We start from the raw sequence: 22378 nt of genomic DNA, 5'->3' as shown, positions 1-22378 counted from the left end.
CTTTTATTAGCAGCAGAAAATGCTCCTTTAGATTAGAGAGAAGCTAATGCGTAGGCAAACAAACAAAGCAAGTAAAACGAAGGAAAGAAAGACAGAAGAAAGATGGAGAAGATCAGACAGAAGAAAGTAGAAGATGAATGTCAGGTAGAAAGAGAGAGGAAATGTAAACTGAAAAAAATCAATGTTACCAAAATTTCTGGTGAATTTTTTCAAAGAAATTATTACTGTCCTTCACTTGCCTTTGTCTTGTTGTATGAAGGTACTTTTGCTGGAAAGGCAGTTGATAAAAATCTATGATAAAGAACCCTGCGACTAAGTTATTTGTAAACAAGCCACGGTTCTTGTTATGTTTGCGCGGACTTGTTTTATTCATCTACAACAGAGTTGCATTATTGGGTGTTTGTTATTCGAGATCCTCTTCCGTTGTCATCATCGTCTTCCACGTCATGATCATCATTATAAATCATTATGATCATCTTCAATCAATATCAATAATCATTATGATCATCTTCACACATTATTAAAAGTCATAATGATCGAGCATTATTATCATAATCAACAATCATGATCATCTCCAATCATTTTTTTAAAAATCCATCAACATCACCCCTTATCACATCAACATCAATTATCTCCATCAACCATAATCAACAATCATCGTGATCGTCTTCAATCATCTTCGTAAGCATCTATCAACATCACCACTTATTAATATCAATATCAATTATCTCCATCAACCATAATCAACAATCATCGTGATCGTCTTCAATCATCTTCGTAAGCATCTATCAACATCACCACTTATCAACATCAACATCAATTATCTTAATCAACCATAATCAAGAATCATCGTGATCGTCTTCAATCATCTTCGTAAGCATTTATCAACATCGCCACTTATCAACATTAACATCAATTATCTTAATCAACCATAATCAAGAATCATCGTGATCGTCTTCAATCATCTTCGTAAGCATTTATCAACATCGCCACTTATCAACATTAACATCAATTATCTTTATCAACCATAATCAACAATCATCGTGATCGTCTTCAATCATCTTCGTAAGCATCTATCAACATCACCACTTATCAACATCAACATCAATTATCTTTATCAACCATAATCAACAACCATCGTGATCGTCTTCAATCATCTTCTTAAGCATCTATCAACATCACCACTTATCAACATCAACATCAATTATCAGCCATAACAATCACCATGATTATAATCATCTCCACCAGACCATTCAACTGTGATATTAAACTGGAAATATGTTGTAATGCATCATTGAGCCTACGACGTTGAGACAGTACCACATATAACATTCTGCCGCGGAAGATGATTTTATTAGCATAAAGTGACGGCTCGTATGCTAATTTTAAATAAAAGCTCTTTCAAGATAACCTACAAGCGAAGACTGTACATCTAAACCTACTAGTGGCCGGATTGTTTCGTCTCAAGAATGGGAGGTCATGCGTGCAAGAAACCCTGACCTGGGATTTCTGGCATCATTACCACCAATTACTCGCTCTCCGCCCGTGTTTTTATCCTGAATTTTGTGATTTTTTCAAGTAAAATGCCATTCCTTGGAACGAGTACTTAAAGATTAAAAGGTAAGAGTTTCTATTTATTGCATTACCTTTCTTCTAACTCGTTTTTTGTGAGTATAAAAATCGGAAAAAATATTATGGTTAATTTGGCGGGTGGTTTTGTATTAATCGTTGCCCTTAAGTTCAATTCCTGTATGCATGAAACTCGTCTTTTATATTACCTTTGATTTGACTTTGATTTATCTTTAACAAATTTAATATAAAGGTATCATTAAAAGCCGTCGAGTAATTTCGTAATAGACAAAGACACGGAAATGTAGCCGATGCAGTGTAGTTCCTTGCTTCAAAACAGTCGTGATCTTAAACAATCATTTATTTTGATAAGTAGGCCACCTATGCTATCTTATAGATAAATGGTCTTATAGATAAGTTACCCAAATTAGTTTAATGCAATGACTACCTCTTTCTATGTAGTGGAATTTTTCCCATTCTATGCTTCGTTATGCACCACAAAAGACTTTACGATAATAAGACAAGAGTTTACAATAATAAATTGCATATACGGCGATAAATTCGACAGCTTCGCCAAACGTCTGTGAAATGAGACTATTTCAATTTAACGTGTTCTCTATGCTTAGTTTCTTTCATCTTTTTCTTGAGAACGGCTACATTTTCAACTGTATTTATCCCCACGGTGCTGTCCTTATGAAATTGTTATATTCTCACCCGATATTCAATTGATCAATGGCTTTTAGCGGAGATGACCTTTTTGCTAACACTGAATACATTTGTTTTTAATACATCTTAGGTGCAATGTAGGTCTTCATTAAAGAAAAAGTAAAAGTCATTTCGATTAGTGAATTTAAGTGCAATGCTACAATATCTGATACAGTTTATGAACTCTAAGTATGATTCATAAATAATTATCAGCAAGATTTGATTTAAATAGGCCATTAGAATATTATGGATATGTTAAGTTGAACAATTCTAAATTCAGACCTTTGTCATGTTTTTTCCTGAAAAAAATACAATTTGGTCTGGAAAATGCATATAAAGAAAAGGGAATTTTTTTAAAATGGTCTTGTCCTGATTTCCTGTTGTTGTTATATTATTCCAAGTAGGGAGCTAATTTTGAGTTATCGTTACGTGTAAGATTAAGAAGCATTTGAATTGTGTAGTACTTTTCGTTAGCAAAGAGAAATTATTTTACTGACATAATATTTATGGACTTCAAAAAAGGAGAGGTAGCATATAAAGACATACTTTTCAACCAACTCCCCCGTTCAAATCCTGGGCGTATGCAATTTGATATCAGAACCATAACGGTTAAACTCAGAGGAGTTGTACCAAATTGTCGTCTTTGAATTCATCTTTGAAAATTTAAACGATAGATAGAATTATAGATGTTGTAAGCAACGAGTGATATTTGTCAATTAAATTATCTGCATTACAAATAGCTACAAAGATACACACGTAATTCTAATAAGTTCTTCCCTAGTTTTTAATTGCTTATTTTCATTTCACTAGGATGCTGAGATTCCTCGCTGCATTTTCGTTGGCTCTAATAACTTTAAGTTTGACAGCTAATAGCAATGACAGTGAGTATTAAGCTTGTCTATAAGATTTTGCATACCTTCTACCATCACACATTTGCTACAGCCATTGTTTATGTTTTGTGAAGATGATACCAGTTTGAATCAAACACAAGAATCAGTTTTGGAATTTATCAGTATTGAGAACCATAGTTTTATTCTCCCTCCAACAACATCGTTTTTTTAAAAATGCTTCAATTCAGGATCGTTGAAGTCTCTATTTAAGTCGTTCAACATCGAATAGTTGATGTTAAGACATTATGCTTCTTTGTCTTCTTTCGACAATCTTCAAGCTCCAATATTACTCAACCGGACTAATAGTTAATGGTCTATGGATGAGATTGTTTACTGTATATACAATGCCTGCCAAAAGTCTTGGAACACTGACATTAATTTCCTAGGTCAAAACCAATCATCCTCCTCTCCCCCACGGAACAATGTTGGTTTACTATCAAACGGACTAGGATTTTGGGAAGCACTTTCTTTTGCGCTTCTTTTATGATACTTCTCTAAATCATCAACAATGTTTTAGGAGGAAGGGGGCGGAAGTAGCAATTTTTTTTCATGAAAGGAATGAGAGATATCAAATTCAGTGTAAGCTGCTGGGTGTTCCAAGTACTTTTGGCAGGCATTGTACATAGAAGAATGAAATTAACAATTCCTTCTTTGTTACCCTGTAGTACCAAAACGATACCGGCAAGCAATCCCTTTGGCCCTTGTGCAGGCTGATATGCTAGCAAGCGCCAAGCATCCTTCAAACAACGAAAAATCTAACTCGACTAACAATGGAACGCTAAACGAGTCGCACAATGCAACCAAAGATGCCGCTGCACAGGCAACACTTCTTCACAAAGCTATCAACATATACAATCCTGCGATTGCCACTTATCAACCCGAGGCGGTGTGGCGAGTAGACCAACAACCTAATTCTGATTATGGCACTGATACGAAGCAAGCGACTGTCTCTGAGAGCGACAACTCTGCACCAGCAAGTGATCAAGACGACTTCGAGGGTATGATCTTTACTATGAAACTTCGTTCAATCGCTTTAGGTTGAGAGCGGCAGACCTTAACATCGAGCGTGAGATATCGTATGATGTTGGAGAGTTTGTAATTGAAATCAAGATTTGATTAGATCAATGCAATACTGGTTATGCTTTGAAGTGAGAAATGAATCACTAAACGATCATATACTTTGACATGTGCAAGGTACCTCTTTTTCCCTTGGGCATACAGAGCAGACAAAGATTGAAGTCGATACCTTCTCAACACCGTTGACAGCACTTTAAAGCAAGTTGTAAGCATAATAAAAAGCAAAGAAAAATCTGGCAGTGAAATCATAAGCTCTTCCACACACCATCCCCCGGTGTAGCTTGTACCCCACATACCCTCTTAACACCGTTGACAGCACTTTAAAACAAGTTGTAAGCATAATAAAAAGCAAAGAAAAATCTGGCAGTTAAATCATGAGCTCTTCCACACACCATCCCCCGGTTTAGCTTGTACCTCTCATTTCGCAACTGGTTGTAAAATGTCCGACAGTTCTTGGTTCCTCTTTCCTTTCGAACCCGGGTGAAATTTTCGACATTCATTTGGTCATCCCCTATTTTGTACTGTTTGTAAAAGGGTCTCTATCTCTTGATAGAAACACTGCTTATCACCAACTAACGAATGCATGAAGCTATGCAAGTACAGCTTTCCCTTTCAATTTTTTGCCATAGAGTTTACGCGGTCTAATCACTCCCAAGAAATACTTGTTGGACCTTTAAAATCCCTTCCAGAGCATCCAAATGGCAATGGACCTCAAGATATGCGGCTAAAAGGACCCGGTGGATACAAGCGGAGCATAGGTTGGTCTGCACAGCAATTTAAATATAGAATTTAAAGATGTTATTTCATAGTACCATTTATAGGCACAATTTAAAGACAAACTTTTTCATTGTCAAACATTTTTTTAAGTATTAAGTGCTGTAAGCTGACCGTTTTTAAGGAAAAAATAGTTGAATACTTTTCACCCCCCCCCCCCCCTCTCCCTTCTGTAAACATACTTTTCGTTAACCTGAATGCTCACATATTTGTTCAGAATGAATGAATAAAAAGTCTTGATTTGCCAATATAAAAAATAATGCCTTCCACATTACTTGGTATACACTATGAACAATATATTTGTTCCTTAAATCTTTAATTAACCCAAAATGTGAATCTAAGGTAAATCTGGCGCTATTTTAGGTTAGGTTACAGGATGAGCCATTTATGGGCTTTACAAGATGAGCTTTTACAAACTAACAGCAGCTCTATATTCCGAAATTTCAAGACCTTAAAATGTTAGAAACCTATTCACATTTTAAAGCCTTGGACGAGTAAGATATTTTGCCTTTCTTGTTGGAGGTCAGGCCCCTCCGAGGTAGAGTTTCTGGCCCAACCACTATGTCAAACTGAGGATAATGCGTTTTGAAACCATGATAAATTATTTTAGTTGTAAATTTTAACCTCTTTTTTAATTATTTGCTAGTTAGAATTAGAATGATTCATAATTTGGCAAGATGCATACGAATTATAAACTCTTAATTTGTCTCTCTGCAGCTTCTGAAGCAAACAATGGTCAAGTCCAACAGACAATCAACCGATTCAAACGAGAGTTTGATGATGACGATGAAGATGAGGAACAAACAGTGAAGAAAAAGAGATCAAAGTCGTTCTTTAGAGAGCGTCGATCTAAAAAGGATAAGAAGGGCGTGAAGCGTAATGGTATTTTTGGTATGCCTTACATGCCCAGCCGATATCGCTATAACTATCCTGGTACGAACCGACAGCCATTCGATGAATCAGAAGTGATGGACGAAGAAATGTCAACTATACCTAGCTCTCAACCGGTAGGCATGGCATCAAGGTTTGAAGCTACGAATTACGATCCTGTTGAAGAGGAATCTCGTTCCGGCATCGATTCGTTTACGCGAAGTCCCGCGCCAAATCCACTGCGTTTGCAAGAGCTGTACGAGAGAAGCTCCTCATGGGAGCCAGTCGGTGCACCTTCTCGCTTCACCTCCGCAGATGAATACAGCTTGGGGCTTCCGGATCGAAATTATGAAAGGTCCATTGAGAGCGATGCACAGACAGTCGATGATCGTTTTGTGTCGAATTATTTCAACCAAGATCGCCGAGGCTCCAACTACAATAACCAAAACAAGAGAAGTGACCCTTCGCTCCTCGATTCACTGGGCATTGGCCAGTCTGAGATTGACGAAAAGTACTTGACTGAAGCTAGGAACATCCAGGAATATTTGACACATCCTGAACAGGAAAATGCTGCAGGCAGTTTAGGCCATGATGAAAGGCAGCATAACAGCATACAAATCAGCTCTTCGCCAGAGCTTTTGCACGAGAACCCAAATGTTTGGAACATGATGGACAGCGGAACTTATACGCCGATGGCCCAAGAAGCTGATTCCTTGCTGCCAAACAACCGTGAAAACGAGCAGGTCCTGCAATCTCAAAATAGCATGGGCAGGGTGTTTGTGCCTATGCAAATGAACAGAGTTGCACAGGCTGTGCAGCATGAACTATCTAGGCATTATTCTATGCCAAGGTTGCCACATCTTACAAGTGCAGACAAGGCTGTTGCAAACTATCCTAGCATTGTCAGTTCGTTCTATCCAAATGTTCCATATCAGACAGTTTCTGGGGCGTCTTTGAGTCCCCCAGTTATAGCCAATGGCAACTATAGGTCTTTTATTCAACAGCCTTCTCAAAATGGCCCACCATTTCAACCCGTGCCCATTATGCTCCCATTTGCACCTATGGCCGGTAACGGTTTCCAGAATATGATGGCAAGTAGGCAGTCTATGTGGGGTCCTGTACCTCTACCTATGTTTGGCAGTGCTTTTCCTATGCCCATGTCTTCACCAATGAATGAGGACAATAGCGACAGTCAGCCCTCAATGCGACAAGCTGCTGACACCAAGGCTACACCAAAAGAGCCTGGTATGCTGACAGTTAGTTCTTCAAGTGACGATGAGGTAGCAAAACATGAACCAGCAAAGTCAACAGATTTCGAAGGTAATTCAAATGGTCGTGTAAGTCATTAATTGAAACCCCCCTTTTTATCTCAACACAATCCCCCTTGTCAAAGAACCATCTATTTCTCTAGATAAATGTTTTTAGATTCATTCTCATCAACCTATTCAGTTGTTCCCATTTTCTCAAAGGCCTTGCCCCCGTCATCTTGAACTGCAGATCTATTTCAGGTTATCTAGGCCAAGCATTGTACGACGTGCTGTCTGAGCTCATGCTCGTTTCTCGCTGCTCAATAATGTTTCGCAGCGTATTAGAATAGAAGAATTACTGATTTAGAGGTCTGGGGCTAGGATTTCTCCCATACTCCTCTGCGGTGGTTTGGTTATATAATTTTGAGTGGTAAGCAACGTTGAGTATTGTCATCTTTGAAGGTCTTTTGGTGATAAATTATGGAAGATCATCACTTCCACAAAATATTCTGTCTGATATCAATTTTCTAATATTTTAATTTTGAAAAAGTTGAAAGAATCAACCATTTGTCAAAACAATTTAAATTCTAAAATCTTATTCTTTAATAATGTTAGCCAAAGGGTCCTTGACACTAGTCAAATCATTGTCTTTGACAATACAGACATCGGGCCTTTCCCATTTTCACAAATAAAGTTCAACAATTAATCGTAATATCTTCAGACTTTTGGTAGGCAGTGCATACTAGAAAGCCTTTACATAGATCTGACAGTGAATACGTAATGGATGCGGAGTGGAAACAAAACTGTAAATCAGAACCAAATTTTTCGAAATTAGAAATGGTTTACATGCATTGTGCTACCTTCTTGAAACTTCGATATCTGTTGCACGTTATGAAAAATGACTAGTCTGAATTTTAAGAATTTTTTACTAACTTTTTAAAAACTATGCTCCGCAACTCATTCACTAATATCTCAGTTATAAAGTTTTTATAAATATAAGCAATTAATGCTTACGTCATTGGTCACTGTAAATCAAATAGACGATCACTCTGAAAAATTAAAACTGCTTTCGAGGGACACTGGTCTTAAGGTTCAAGGGAGGCTAATTCTGCATATTGAAGAGAAAGATTTGGCTTTATGAAGATGAAAATGATGACTGATATAGACCCCCTTGCGCCAGTGTCTCTGCGTGTAGTTTGACTGTTTATCGAGATAGTCAACAAATTTTGACTTATTACGTCACGTTGACTAACTTGCGTTGACGTAATTCGGTGTGACCACCCTCAAACTTGGCCACCAATGTAAATCGAAACAATTAAAAATCCCAATTTTATCAATAACGATTAATAGTAAACTGCAATTAACTCTTTAAAGAAGAATATCGGTTGCGTCTGGGTTGACGTCTCAGAACCCAGAGTAAAGAAAAGGTTTAACCTTCCTCTAGACAATACCTTTGAGTTCTGATGAACAAAGAGAATTATAACATAAACAAAACAGGGTTGGGTTTGAGTGTGGCCTGTTAACCTCTACACTGGCGCTCCTCATTGCCGTTGAACGTGTGACCGGCACGTTTTCGGGCTTTCGCAGAACCTTGTCCTACCTAAAGCACAGTAAACTATACTAACAAGACATCGAATTGTAAATTTATAATTAAACTAATAAGAGCTAACTAAAGATTTCGATACAAATCTTAAACTGTTTTGTAACTAAAGACAAGAAAAATATGCAATATTGCATTTGAAGTGCAAAGTCAGTTTATCTGGCCAAACTTCCATCCATCTCATTAAACAAAGTACTTCAATAAGATATTTGATTGACTTCCTGCAAATGTAACAAAAGAATCTACCTTGATTTGGAAGTCCTCAAGCATGCCCATATACAAAAATATTGCATGTTCTTCTGCAGGGACTATGTTTTGACTAACCCTGTGTTTTTCTCTCTGTTTGATTCTATTGATGTAATAGACTTTTCTTGTAACAACAAACTAGCCAGTTACAAAAGCTAACCATGTAACCATGTAACACATTAAAGAACTTTATAACTGTATTTTAGTTGGAATTTGCAATAATATCTTTCCATCGGGATTATCAATTAACCTCGATTTAATGTGATAACCTCTGTAACTCCTAATGAATTTCAAATTCTATCAAATGTTCTGAATTCAGTTTCAAATGAAATGCAAATTCATTTTTTAAGGAACTTTGTCCCTGACAAATATTGTACGAGACCGACTTTATTAGACAAGACATGTAGTCAGAATCATAGTTGACAGAAAAACTGAATTCTACTATGTGGTCCTACAAAAACACTATCATCGGAAATTTATCAGGCACTTTTTGCCCGCTGCAACATCTATGGGTATCCTCACTTTTTTTAGTAAACACAACAGCAATTCTACCCTTTGTTAACCATTTTTCTCAGGCCTGGTCAGGAAGGAAGCACGATGTTAGGGGCTAGCGGAGAATCGAGTCATATGCACGCGTCATTCTGTCTGCACTGTCATAAGATTTTGGATTAAATTCCCCAAACATCATATTGTTGCTGTAAATAACCCATAATTACTTTAAAATCGTCTGCTTCAAAATTTCTCTCGTCAATGCACGAGTGATTCGGAAAACAAGTATAGACAATTTTTGTAAACAGGTCTATCATCTAGATATATTTTTGTCTAAACGGCAAATATACTGAACAACTGATGCTTATCACATAGTTATCAAAAAAGCCAACTTGTCCTATGAAGATTAGCCAGGCTCGTCGATAAAAATTCTGATCTCCTCGATTTGCCTTTGCCCAAGTCATTTGGCTAATTGTCCAGATTTTATGGCAAAGTGCAACTTAGATTTCTAGCAAAGCAGAGCAGCATTTTATGTTTTTTCTTTCATTCAAAAAAATAGTACTACTGTCTAAAATAAATAACTATTTTTGCGCTACTGTAATGAATGTATTTTGAGATAAATAGATCTATATTGCATCTTAAAAAATAACTTATAATCACTCAGTAATTTATAAATCATATCATAACTACATAAAATAAAATTAATTCAAGATTATCTGGCTAGTAAGGTACAATGATAAAGTTATTCTATAAATTGCGAGAAATGCATTCTATTTTATATTTTGATGTAGCTTTTAAGTTTTAATAAGTTTATGTTTTTTGATAAACATTGTATTTTAGGAACTTGCATTTCTAATACCAGTTGCAAATATCACATTTTGTAGAACTTGTTCCCAATGGCAATCATAATACCATACAGCGAGTCAATGTGCAAGGCAGGCCTAAAAATGACACTATTGGATATCTACGTGAAACAGGTAACAGTTTTACGTGATTCGCGTTTTAATTTATAATATTGCCTGGCAGCATGGCTAGAGAACAAGCCTACTATTGTTTTTCTACTTGAACTACTTGAAAACAAATTGATTGTGATTTATGTTAGTAATTAACTAGTTTATCATTTTATCTAGCTCTCTTTATTTAATTGCTGCATATTTTTTTACCATAGCCATTAAAAATCAAAGTTTTTCCTTTTCATCAAACTCGCAAGTTAGAACAATGAAATATCGTAGTTTCATTTCCAAATTTCAAATGATACTTCCAACTCAGCAATTAAAAGTACAGTATTGTTTTCGATTTATTGAATAAAGCGTTTCGTCAATCTCACAGTGGTAGCGTAAAAATACTAGAATAGGATTTGACAAAGAACTTTCGTCGTTCCATACTGGTGTGCGTCGTAATAGTTTTCATCGAACGGCCACACAAATGAAAGCTTTCTTTTGGAACAGTTTGGGACTGATGACATTTCAATAAACTCTCTGTCTACCAGTTAAATTATACTGAACCATTAAGTAATGAACGATTCTGTTTCGACAATAACTCGAATATCATAGAAATATAAGAAGCAACTGGCTATTTGTTGAATTTCTATTTCCTACGCTGTTTTCTCTATTAATTCAAAAATTGACTCACCTGTACTCATGAATCGCCAAAATCTAAGAAATCAAAAAATGTCAATCCATTTCAATCGAGCATCGTCAGAAAACTGCAGTCTCCGATAAAAACTGCACTCTGCTGCATCATTTTAATGACTGTTACTGATCCAGCCTACATTTTATTTTTATAATGGGACGTTATGACGTCAGATTAAACTGTAACAACGGCTGATTACACGACATTGCTAATGTGTTTGAAAAGGAGACTATACCAGACAGAGACACGCATGTTAGATACATCCCCAGCGATGTATGTACAACACTTGCGCAAAGCTGAAGCTTTTTTTGAAAAATCCCCCCCTACCCCCCATTACAATGTTGTTCAATTGGGATGTTTTGATCCTGAGGGTAAAAAATTTTTCACTGAAAGCTGTATGAAAGTATTGAGAAAATAAATCAACATTGTACGGGGGGAGGGGGTCGAAATTTTTGAAGCGGCAGTGATATTTTGGTGAGGTAGTTTTAGACTTGCTTTGTTTATTTGCATGCTGCAGTGGGAAGGTGTTCCAGTTATTTTTGGCAAGGATTGTAGGTGAATAACTTCTAGCAAAATACACAACTTTTGTCTTTGCAATCTATTTAAAGAGACTAAATGTAAAGCTTATGGAAAAATTGTCTTTTACAATTATTTTTATTGGCCAATACCTTTATTGGTCTCTCTTATTACCCAAAGAGCTGCAATTACTATAATGATTGGCGTTGAATTTTGGTGAAGAAACATTCTAGGTACAAACTCGGACAATTTCTTACCAATTCTTGCTATTGCCTATACATCTTACGCTTTGTTTTTACTTTATCAAGCTTATGGATCCCGGTTTTATGCTCCTATATGTAAAGTGTCTGCACAATGTGCACGCATTTATCTTGTGTTTGGAAGTCTGCCAGGATCTATGCATACCAATGTTTCTAAAATGTAGCCTTTTCCGTTTAGTGTCTTCAGATGTTGACAGCATGAAAATTGCCATAAAGGAAGTGCTCAAAAGTGCAGTTGTTGCTGGAAATATTACCACTGACCAATCGCAAGCCATTTCTCGAGAACTCAGTAATGCATTGCTGGCAAAAGAAAATAACCAAACGCTTGCAAATGCCACGGGCAAGCCAAAACCTGATGTTGCAGCAACATCTCTGGATAAAATCAATACACTTAAAAGCAACGTGGCACATGCGCAGTGCAGTGACACCATTCCAGGATGCACCAGGTTTAAAGATGCAGGGATCTGCCCGTTCGTTGCTACTTTCATGAATGGTGCATGCGCAAAAACCTGCGATACCTGCCTAACCAAAACCAAATCGAGTAAGTGTGCCAAAATTTCTGCATTACTTGTGCTGGTTTTCTGTATGCTAACTTTCTATAATACCTAAACTTTTGCTGAGCATTGTGTTTCTTCTGCAGGATCGTGTCGATCTCGTTTTATCTGCTATATGTCAGTGTCCAAAGACGTGTTCGCCTACACAGAAGTATCTTTTTGTGATAGATATGTGAATATAGAGAACATTTAGAAGAGTGCATGCATTCACCTTATAGAGCTTTTTAAAAGTCATATTGTTTCGCATCACGGAATATTCCATTCATGGAATATACGAATGTTTGCGTTTGCTATTCCATCAAACGATGTCATGACACAAAAGTCAGTTGCGCTGCCACTATTTTTGTTGGCTCGAAAAGGACGTATTTGCTAGCGATTCACAATGTTAGGTCACTCCAAAATTATTGAGATACTCAGAAACCGCAAGTGGCATGCTCAAATTTTCACAGTTTCTCAAAATACTCTCCACTGGCTTCTACGCTCAGTCTCCTACGATAAAACCATATATCAAAACAGTGGGCCCATTGTTCTACGGCCAGGTCAGAAACTGCCCCGTTGAAGGCGTAAAAGCCTATTTCCATTCGACATCTTCTGTACGTGCGGGCGTAGCGCCCATTTCTGTGCATGCGTAGTTCAAATCAAGTGGTCTCGATTTTGCGTCCGCTGTGAGCGCCAGAAAGTTGATAGGGTCTCAACTTTTTTGTGCGCTCGGCCACTTGACAGCAGCACTTAGCTGCGCATGCTCAGATTTTTTTCTTTCACCGTTGGAATAAGAAGTCACAAGATGCCAAATAATGTGAGTATGGCGGGTGGGTCATCAACTGAATTGACTTTTCGGACAGAGAGTCGATGGTCAAAGCAGCTGTGTGAGCGGAAGCGTTGTCATCGTGCCAAAGTAGACCTTTCAAGCCGGTCTCTGAACGTCTATTTCGCCAAACTTTTAGAACCTGTGGTATGCAGTGGTTAACATACCAATCCGCGTTCACTGTACGACGGTCTTCAACTTGAATGGGTGCGACATGACCCGTCTTTGAGATAAATGACGCAACCATCTTTTTGCCGACGCTTCTGGATCGCCGAAATTTTTGCGGCGGGTTTTCACCTGGAAAGATCCAAATTGAGGATTGGCCCTTTGTCGCCGGGTCAAACTGGTAAATCCAACTTTCATCGCCTGTCACAATGTCATAAACCCGTTTCGACTTCCCTCCGTTAAATTTTTGCAGCATAAACTGGCACCAATTGACGCGCTGCTTTTTTGCTCATTTCACAAGCAATGTGGCATCCAGCGGGCAGCCACTTTCTGAACTTGCAGGTTTTCATGCAAAATTGTGTTCAATGCTGCTGATCCAATCTTTACGTTATCCTGCATCATATAAAACGTCATCCGGCCATCTTGCCTTAGCATCTTCTCCACAGCGGCAACTGTTTCTGGCACAACAGCAGTTGGGGGCTTCCCTGGGTGGGTCTCATCTTTAAGGCTCTCCCTCCCTCTCTGAAATTTGGCAAACCATCGAAAAACTGTTGCCCTTGAAGGCGTATTTCTCCAAATGCCTGTAGATGCTGAGCTAGGCACTTCTTTTGTGTTTCAGATCACGTCTTTCAAGCTCCATTTTTAACAAATAAGAACATCTAAGGTGTTTAAATTCAAAACCTCTTTCTATTTTTTTGCCGCGCTTGAAATTAACAAAAATTACATACAAAACATGGGTGAAATAGATGGTACAAGCTACCAACAAAATTTCAAACTCATATCTTAAGCGGTTACTGAATATCTCAATGATTTTGGAGTGACTCTAGGGTTTAATTTCACATTGAGGGGCCTCAAACAGCAAGGTGGTTTTTAGATAGAAAAAGTCTCAGATACGCGTATTTGGCTATTGGTTTTTACAAGTGATCAATTAACATCTCCTACCGACTTGTCATTTTCTTTGACTTATTTTGCACTGCATCAAAAAAAAAGAAAAATGGAATTCAATTTGCGTTTTTTGCTTTCGGAGTTACGTTTTGACACACTTTTAATCAATTTTAGGGATTCAGCAGTTGCTTGAATTGAAAAAGGATGTTTCGTTTGACTCCAAAGGTTTGTTGTTACGCCCTTTTTGTTAACCAAGCAAAATTTGGTGCATTTTGTTCTTACGTCTCTATTTATTGAACTATTCAAACAGTTCGACGTAATTTCAATGTTTGGTGGAAAATAGTCAATCATTTATCTAGAAAAATCCACAACTATTAGACTGTTTCTTTTTATTTAACCCGTACCAATGTCATTTTCCGTTATTTGCAACCCACTCTTAGGCGATTTGCAATTCAGCTTGAAATTGTCTAATCATCCTGTTTTGCAGTTGTGGTTAGACTGATTTGTTTTAAAATGTTTATCTTGTATTTAGCGATCAAATTTTACTGCAAACATAGCAAGAATCACGATTTTTTGTTTGGGGAACCATTTTTTATCTAAACCCTTCAAGGCATCAAATTGCTACTAAGATACCTGGCTATATATATCAAAGCTTTTAAATATTTTCTTTTTACACAGAGCCACATGGGCCTTCGATGTATCTTGATTTCGAGAGTGCCAATAACAACAGTGTTGTTGAAGACAAGTCTGGGAATAAAAATGACGCAGTTCTTCTGAAAGGAGCCAAGATTTCTGGGCGAAAATTAGGTAAACATAATGCAAATTACTCACATTTGTAAGAGATTGAACTAGAAATTTGTTTCTTGTTTTAAAATATTTTGTCTTAATGTTTTCTTATACAGAGCTCCGAAGTGATGACGTCACAAAAATTTATTTTTAGAATTTTTAAATTTTTACCATACAACTCGTGTAATATGACCGTGTATAATCAGTTGAATGTGTTGGCTTTATCAGCACAGGCTCTTTCCTCCCCATCAGATCACTGTAATTTGAAATCTTTCATTGATCATATCTCGCCCAATTTTAAACATACCCAGCTGATCTTTGCAAATTGAAAATTACCTTCTGCTGTTCTTGCAGATTATATGGTCAAAGCCAGGAAATTCTAAAAATAGGCTTTAGATGACGTCATATTTGATTACCCTATGTTACTTCACAAAGCACATAAACATGTCATAACGTAAACCTAGTCAGTCGCAAGTGACTTATCTTTCTATAGATTTCCTTATTGTCTAAAAGAATGGTTTCCACCCAAACTTTAAAAGACGAATTTCTTGTGGTTGACGATGATCACTACAATGAATTCTTAGTTTTTTGACCATCTTGGGGGTCGGTTTCTTTTAAAGGGTTTGGTATAAAAATGCGTTTAGTTTGATGTTTGCTCTGTTCTTTCTCGATAATCTAGCATTTTTTCATGCGTATTATATATTTGATATATGATAGTAGATCTCGACCAAGAGGTTCAAAGCTGCATCCATAAGACCAAACTTTGTTCACAATACAGCTAAACTCAAAGAAGTCTGACCTCGTCGGACCAGGCAGAATAGTCCGACTTATGTGAAGTCCAACTTACATTTATGAAAAACCAAAATGATGCAACACAGAGGAAAAACCAAAATTTGACATTTAGGACTAAGGAGTAAAAACTCTTTATGCTTTTCAGGTGATTAGATATACAATCATGTGAACGACGTTAGTCTTATCAATATTACAGGCATTGTATCTGAAAAATAGTCAAAGATGTGTTTCTGAAGAAAGAAAGCCATTGAGATAAAAATATGTTACAATGTGATAGATTTTTTTCAAAAAATTTTGATGGGTACTAATTTCATCAAATACTTCGAAATAAGTCTGACTTGACGCAAGTATCAGACTTATACAGCCCAACTAATGCAATGAGAATGATTAACATTTGCATCAAGTAGACTGGGACCACGTATTAAGGACCGAGCCATGAAATATCCGGGCAATATGAGTTCGTCCTTTTTTAAGTTTGACTGTATCTTTTAATTGTCACATTAAAATTGCTATTTCAAACGCTATGTATTTTAATGCGCTATTCGAAATATTACTAACGTTTAATATTAACATAGTATATTTAAACTATTAGTTTGACCTGAATTCTATTATTTGTTATTTTTCACTTTAAAATCTATAATTTACAGCCCAGTGAAAAGAGCTATACCAACAGACAAGTTGGGCTTTAGTTACTTAGGAAAGGAACATGTCCTTTTTAGGAGATTTGATTATTTAGTTATTTAGCTGCTAGAGTTGCCAATGCTCTTATCTGGCTGACATCTATTGCTAGCTTTATACTGCTTACAGGAACGTGTGGAATGGGAGCGGAAATCAACGATGGTGACATAACTTGGGAAGGTAGAACCTTTCATAAGAAGCCAGTTGATGCAGTGACCCTTGCGATGTGGGTGAAAGTGCACAAAGGTGGAACAGTGAATTGGTTTGCCAGTGGTGACAAAGGTACAACATTCTACACGAGCACGAAAGATGCGATCATCCCTTCAAAAATTTGGACGCACGTTGTAGGATCGTATGATTCAACTACTGGTAAGTGAATGCTTCAGAATTCCATAATTTGGGTGGCAAAATTTTCAGGGTATGAATAGAGCCGCAACGTCTTGCTCTCATGCAAATCTATTAACAATGGCTTGTGGTTAATTTGCGCGATAAGCAAAGCTCTCCCGTCGTGAAATCTGGAATCAGATGCTAGGTGTGAACAAATTAATTACGAATCCTTTGTTGGAAGCTCTCATTTTGAAAAAAAAATATCTACCCAAATGCATCGTGCCGAATCAACTTAGTTTCTTTTTTGTCTCCAATTCAGAACTAAAATATATTTTTTAAGTACTGGACTTCAAGAAGTGATGCCTAATATTGTTTTAGGGGATTAAAATACATTCTTAATGAAAAATTAAAGATCATCTAAAGATGTTTATTTGAAAACTTCGATTCACAAAGCCAAACCTTTAGTCTCTGCCATTAGTAGTTATTGTTATGGTCAGTTGATTAAAGAGAAAAGATAAAGAAAAAAACATCTTTAGCACTCATTCCTGTATTCTCAAGTACCGTTGGGTCTTGCAATCCTTACTCTAGCAAACAATTTTTAAAGAGATGATTCAGCAAAAAGCACAAGCTTTTGTGTAAATGTCTCCTTTGTGTCCTTGTGCGTAATTTTAGGGCTTTCAAGCATTTATATAAATGGGCAACTGATAAAAGAGACGAAGCAGAAAAAAGGGCAGAAGCTTGTGCAAGACTGGCTGGTAAATGGGATTGGTCGGAGTTTTGGCGATGACAGTATGCATTACGTTGACGAGCTATACATATTTAATCGCGCGATAAAACCGGCTGAAGTCAGAGCACTCTACGATAAATGCACGTTCAACAGAATGGTGATTCATTATGGCTTTCAGAAGGGAAATAATTCTTTGATTTTGGACCAAAGTGGACTGCAAAATGATGCCATTCCAATTGAAGGTCAGCCAATTTCATGTTTTGATATTTCATAAAACTGGAGTAAGGATCATTTTTAACTACCCCCTTTCGTTGAATTCAAAGTTGTGGGCACTGAACGTGATCCATAAAATTAAACTTTTTCAGACAAATTTTTGTCCCAAAGAATTCGATATTTCTATCAATGGTGATGTAAGCAAAAAAGTTAAAATTTAAACAAAAAAAATACTTTTAATTTATTTTCGTTTTTTTCTAAAGTCAGCTGATATTTCAAAATATTTTCTTGCTCAAATGCTCAAAACATGTGAGCAAATAACATTTGCACAAACTCACATCTATTCGATCTAGTCAACTAAAAAAACGAGATATGAGGGTGCAGTCAAATAAAACTCTAAACTTGGTTTAGGTGCTGTACAAAAAGACGACTGCGAACGCTGCGGATCCTGCCTCGATTTAACTCATGGTCTCAACCCAACGCTGAAGATAGAGAGAATCTCTTTGAGTCACATACCCACAAGGTCTGTGTCTCTTGCTCTTTGGGTGAGTATGAATTCTACGAAGGGAATTCACGACTTGTTCATAACACAAGGACCACTTGACGGCAGTGGGTATCGCCTTAGGGTGATTGACGGGAAAGTTCGTTGGTCCATTGGCACTGACAACGGAGAAACAATATTTGATTATGAAACTAAGTCTGTTGTGATCCCAGAGACTCTATGGAGCCACATTATTGCAACATATGACAAAGAATCTGGTGATGTTTCCATCTTCGTCAATGGTGTCTCTAAGTTTAAAGAAACTGTAGATAAAAAGCAAAGAAAATTGCTACCAAGGGACTGGGAAACGGAGGCTAAGCTTGGCGATAAGTCATTTAATGGATATATGGACGAATTCATAATGTACAACTGGGCTATCGACGAATCAGAAGCAACTTACATTCGTAACTATTGCGCCGATCATCCAAAACTTGTAAGGTTTATCGTACACGTTCCGCTAACAAAGAGGGACAAAGTTTCGAGATTATCGAAATCAATGAATAAACGCTCTAGCGATCCAAATTTATTGGGAGAAATGGACTAGAAATAGACGGCTCACTTTCAGAGTAATTGTCGATTAAGAGAAGTGCAAGTAGTGGACGTTGATCTCCGCTAATCGCAGCCACTTCCACAACCAAGTAACTTAGCGCGGTAGGAAGAAGCGGCCAAGCGAATTCTTGGAGAAATTAGAATCTGGACTTTTTTGGGAAATTTTGTGCATCCAGCAGAAATCCATTCTTCCAGTTTCGAGAGATGTTGTGGATTGAGTAGACAGATGGAGACTATGGTTAAGTACGTTGGTCTACTCTTAACCATGTTCCAAGCCCGTAGCCTGTGGAGTAGGGGTGGCAAATCCCCAGACTTGTTGCAGGCAGACGTTTCAGCAATTCCTTTTATAAGTTTTGTTTAGCAGCGAAATTTTTTTTGAGCGCCAGGCACCATCTTGAGAGGCCCAAATAAACTTAATATATAGGTAATATATGGAAAATAAGAGATCCAAATAAACAATTCTCTTGCTCCAGGGGTGGCATTACCATCCCATGCCACCCCTTGGCTACGGGCCTGCCATGTTCACTCCAAAGAACTTTTTTTAAACTGGCAATGATCTGCTATCCCGGACGATGGTTATTTGAACAAATTTGTCGTTATCCACTTGGCTATAACGATCCAAAAGCAGTTTATTTTCATGAAAGTTTCTTTATGAACAAAATTTGTATCGATAGAGTTATTTCGAGGTGATATTTATGTTGGATCTTCCCAACAACGTAGTGCATTTTTTCACCAGAGGCCATTACCGGCAAAGACTCATGCTTTTAGAATATTCCATTTGGAATCCAAAATCGGTTTCGGAAAAAGGCAATTTGTATTTTGTTATTCATTTGACTACAGGAGATCGATTAAAGTGTTCTTAATCTTTAATTGTCAAAAACACCGCATTTATCTAACAGTAGTGCACATTTTTATGCAGTGATTTGGGCATGCGTCAAAATTGTTCTTAAGTAGTGACGTCACACAAATGCAAAATTAGTTGAATGTGTTAGGAATTGGCTAAGATCTCTCCATATAAGAACAGGCTTTTTCCCCGTCAAACCTCTGTATTTTGTTCTCTATTCATAACTTTATGAACAGAGCAAAAATAACAGTAAACTGTTAGAAAATTTAAAGTCTTACATTGGCTATATCTCACCAGGAATTTGACATATTTAACTAATTTTTCATAGTTAGTGGTCAAAATTCTTGAAATACATTTTGTATGACGTCACGTCACACTTTATGGTTATGGGTCACAAAATGATTTCTACTTGATCAATAGTAATATAAAATATTGTATTTATATATTTACTATGCTAACATTTAAATCAATATCTGATAAATATTCTGATATTGATGTCTTTGTAATGCTTTGTAATGCAGTATAACTTGAACGACCAAGTATGTATAAAAGGGATCTAATATTAATGTTTATAGTTTTCATGTTAGTAGCCGATGTAATTTTTAAGAAAAGAGGAAGAAACACAAACTACTTACATTGTGTCAATCAGTCATATCTTCGTAGTCTTTACACAGAAACTTTTACTAGGTAACCTTTCTTAAACGGATTGGCATTAAGCTATGTGCTTGGTGGGTGAATTGCATAGTGAATAGATATAGGAAATTGAATAGATAACAGATGATCGCATTGAACGTGAAACTGGGAGTAGCATACATCAACGCGTGCGCAGCTCTGTCATGACATCGAGCACTCAATAACAGACCGATATAAAATAACAGTAATTTTCGCTAAAATTTATTGATGAAAATGTTTGTGATGGACAGTTGTCAAAAGTTTTTCTTCCTATGGAGTTTTTTTACGTGTTTTTCGTAGGGCATTTTAGTATAAGCAGATATTTTATTTAGATTTTTTATTCAGAGATTTTTTACCCTTTATTACTTTCATTTTTAACCTTTTCATTTTTAGCTTGTAATTACTTTTCATTTTTAACCATGTAAATACTTTTATTTAGAATAGGGCCCTTATTGATAACAGTGCCTCTGGCACTGAAAAGGTTTTACCCTGTATAAATATTTCTATTATTATTATTATTATTATTATATTGAAATTTATATGATTTAACACTGAAAATGTATATATTTTGACAGTGAGACTGACCTAGGTGCTGGACGAATTAGGGTGCGACTCTCGACAATTGATTAAACAAAGATCAGATCTATGAAAAGAAAGGTTGTTGGGCAGAGTCCAAAAAAAACGGTCGCACGGTCATCGAACGAAGGAAGATTTGAGAAACAATCGAAATTTTGAGGAAGATTTTGGTAAAAAATAATTTCAAAAAACAATTAAGACACCTTTATTTTGCACTTTACAGAGTCGATTGGTGGCGCGAGCCACTAGGTTTTGAAATAGTGGGGGGGGGGGGTGTGGCCTAACAAATTTTTTAAGGCCAGGCCCTTTTGCCGCCAGAAATTACATCTGAAAAGAGAATACTGTTCGCGTTCCATGGTTTTGAAATTTTTCAATTTATATTATAGCATATTTTTATCGATTTTATTATTCGACATTTAAATATTATTCTTGAGCAGTAATGTTTTGATTGTTATTCACGCAAAGTTTTATCGTAGGCGATAATTATTGTCTTTGTCAGCCCTTATGCCCTAGCCACTCCCTAGCCACGCCCTATCCACGATGATTGCGTGAAAAATTGGAGGAAGGTTTTGACAAGGAAGAATTTGACCGGAGGAAGGTTAAGGACTTTTCTAGACTTTGTCTTTGAGAAGACTTCATGATTTTCACTCATATCATGCAAGTTGATTTTTATAAGCCCAGAAACCTACACGAAGAATACCCTGGAAAGCGATAGAAAACTTTTGTTGTTTCTTGGAAAATGATGTTACTAGGATTAAGTTAGATTACTACACACATCGTCAGAAACTGCAGGAGTACCAGTGGTGGATAGCTGTACTACATGCTGTGAGAAAGCAGTAGCTATGAATTTCCATCAAGAAAGGAGCTTTATCAGCTCAGGCCCTGAGTAACTCAGCGCTTTTGGATTTTTCGTTCACTTTCAAAGCAAACAGTTGGCATTAGTTGCACCTGTGAAGCCCGATAGCATATATTTCTGAAGAATTGATATACCTAGCAACGGACGAAAGACAATTATTCTTAAAAATACTGCTGAGAATTTAGTTTGAGTGCTAAGCAACGCCGAGAAGCAGGAACTGTTTCAAACAGCATCGATGCATATTCCAGCCAGTAAACACGCTAGAGTTTCTAACACTTAGACACAGAAGTTTCTAACAAGGAAAAAAGAATCTTCAAGAAGACTGGCTCTTCCTGTAAAAATGTTATAAAAGCCAGCTGCCGTGTAACCCTGCATTGAAAAATATACTTGATTGAAAACCCAAGTACACTCGGGGGGGGGGCACTCCCATTATGATCCAATCAGGGTCAAAGAGGGCAAAAGCTAAAGTGCTAAAAATACTCTCAAATGGTAGTCTTTTTTGACAACAAAACATAAAAACAAAGGAAAACTAT

At 36.9% G+C, this 22378-nt stretch overlaps 1 protein-coding gene across 2 annotated transcripts; it reads left to right on the top strand.

Moving 5' to 3' along the window:
- Positions 1-127: 127 nt before the first annotated feature.
- On the top strand, positions 128-22273 carry LOC135695848 (uncharacterized). 2 transcript variants are annotated; one of them, XM_065215032.2, is made up of 12 exons: positions 128-1620; positions 3085-3155; positions 3830-4162; positions 4931-4999; positions 5733-7205; positions 10352-10444; positions 12054-12416; positions 14459-14509; positions 14963-15091; positions 16670-16909; positions 17540-17836; positions 18219-22273. In XM_065215032.2, exons 2-12 carry the CDS (start codon positions 3086-3088, stop codon positions 18890-18892), a joined length of 3792 nt encoding a protein of 1263 aa, XP_065071104.1. In that variant the 5' UTR covers positions 128-1620; position 3085; the 3' UTR covers positions 18893-22273. The 2 variants fall into 2 exon arrangements, with proteins under 2 accessions (XP_065071104.1, XP_065071103.1); XM_065215031.2 differs by having other exon boundaries at positions 4871-4999.
- Positions 22274-22378: the final 105 nt, after the last annotated feature.

The sequence above is a fragment of the Rhopilema esculentum genome, chromosome 14 (genome assembly GCF_057945365.1).
Source record: "Rhopilema esculentum isolate cy_ngs chromosome 14, ASM5794536v1, whole genome shotgun sequence".
Classification (NCBI taxonomy): Eukaryota; Metazoa; Cnidaria; class Scyphozoa; order Rhizostomeae; family Rhizostomatidae; genus Rhopilema; species Rhopilema esculentum.
This window is presented reverse-complemented; position numbering and strand designations above follow the sequence as displayed.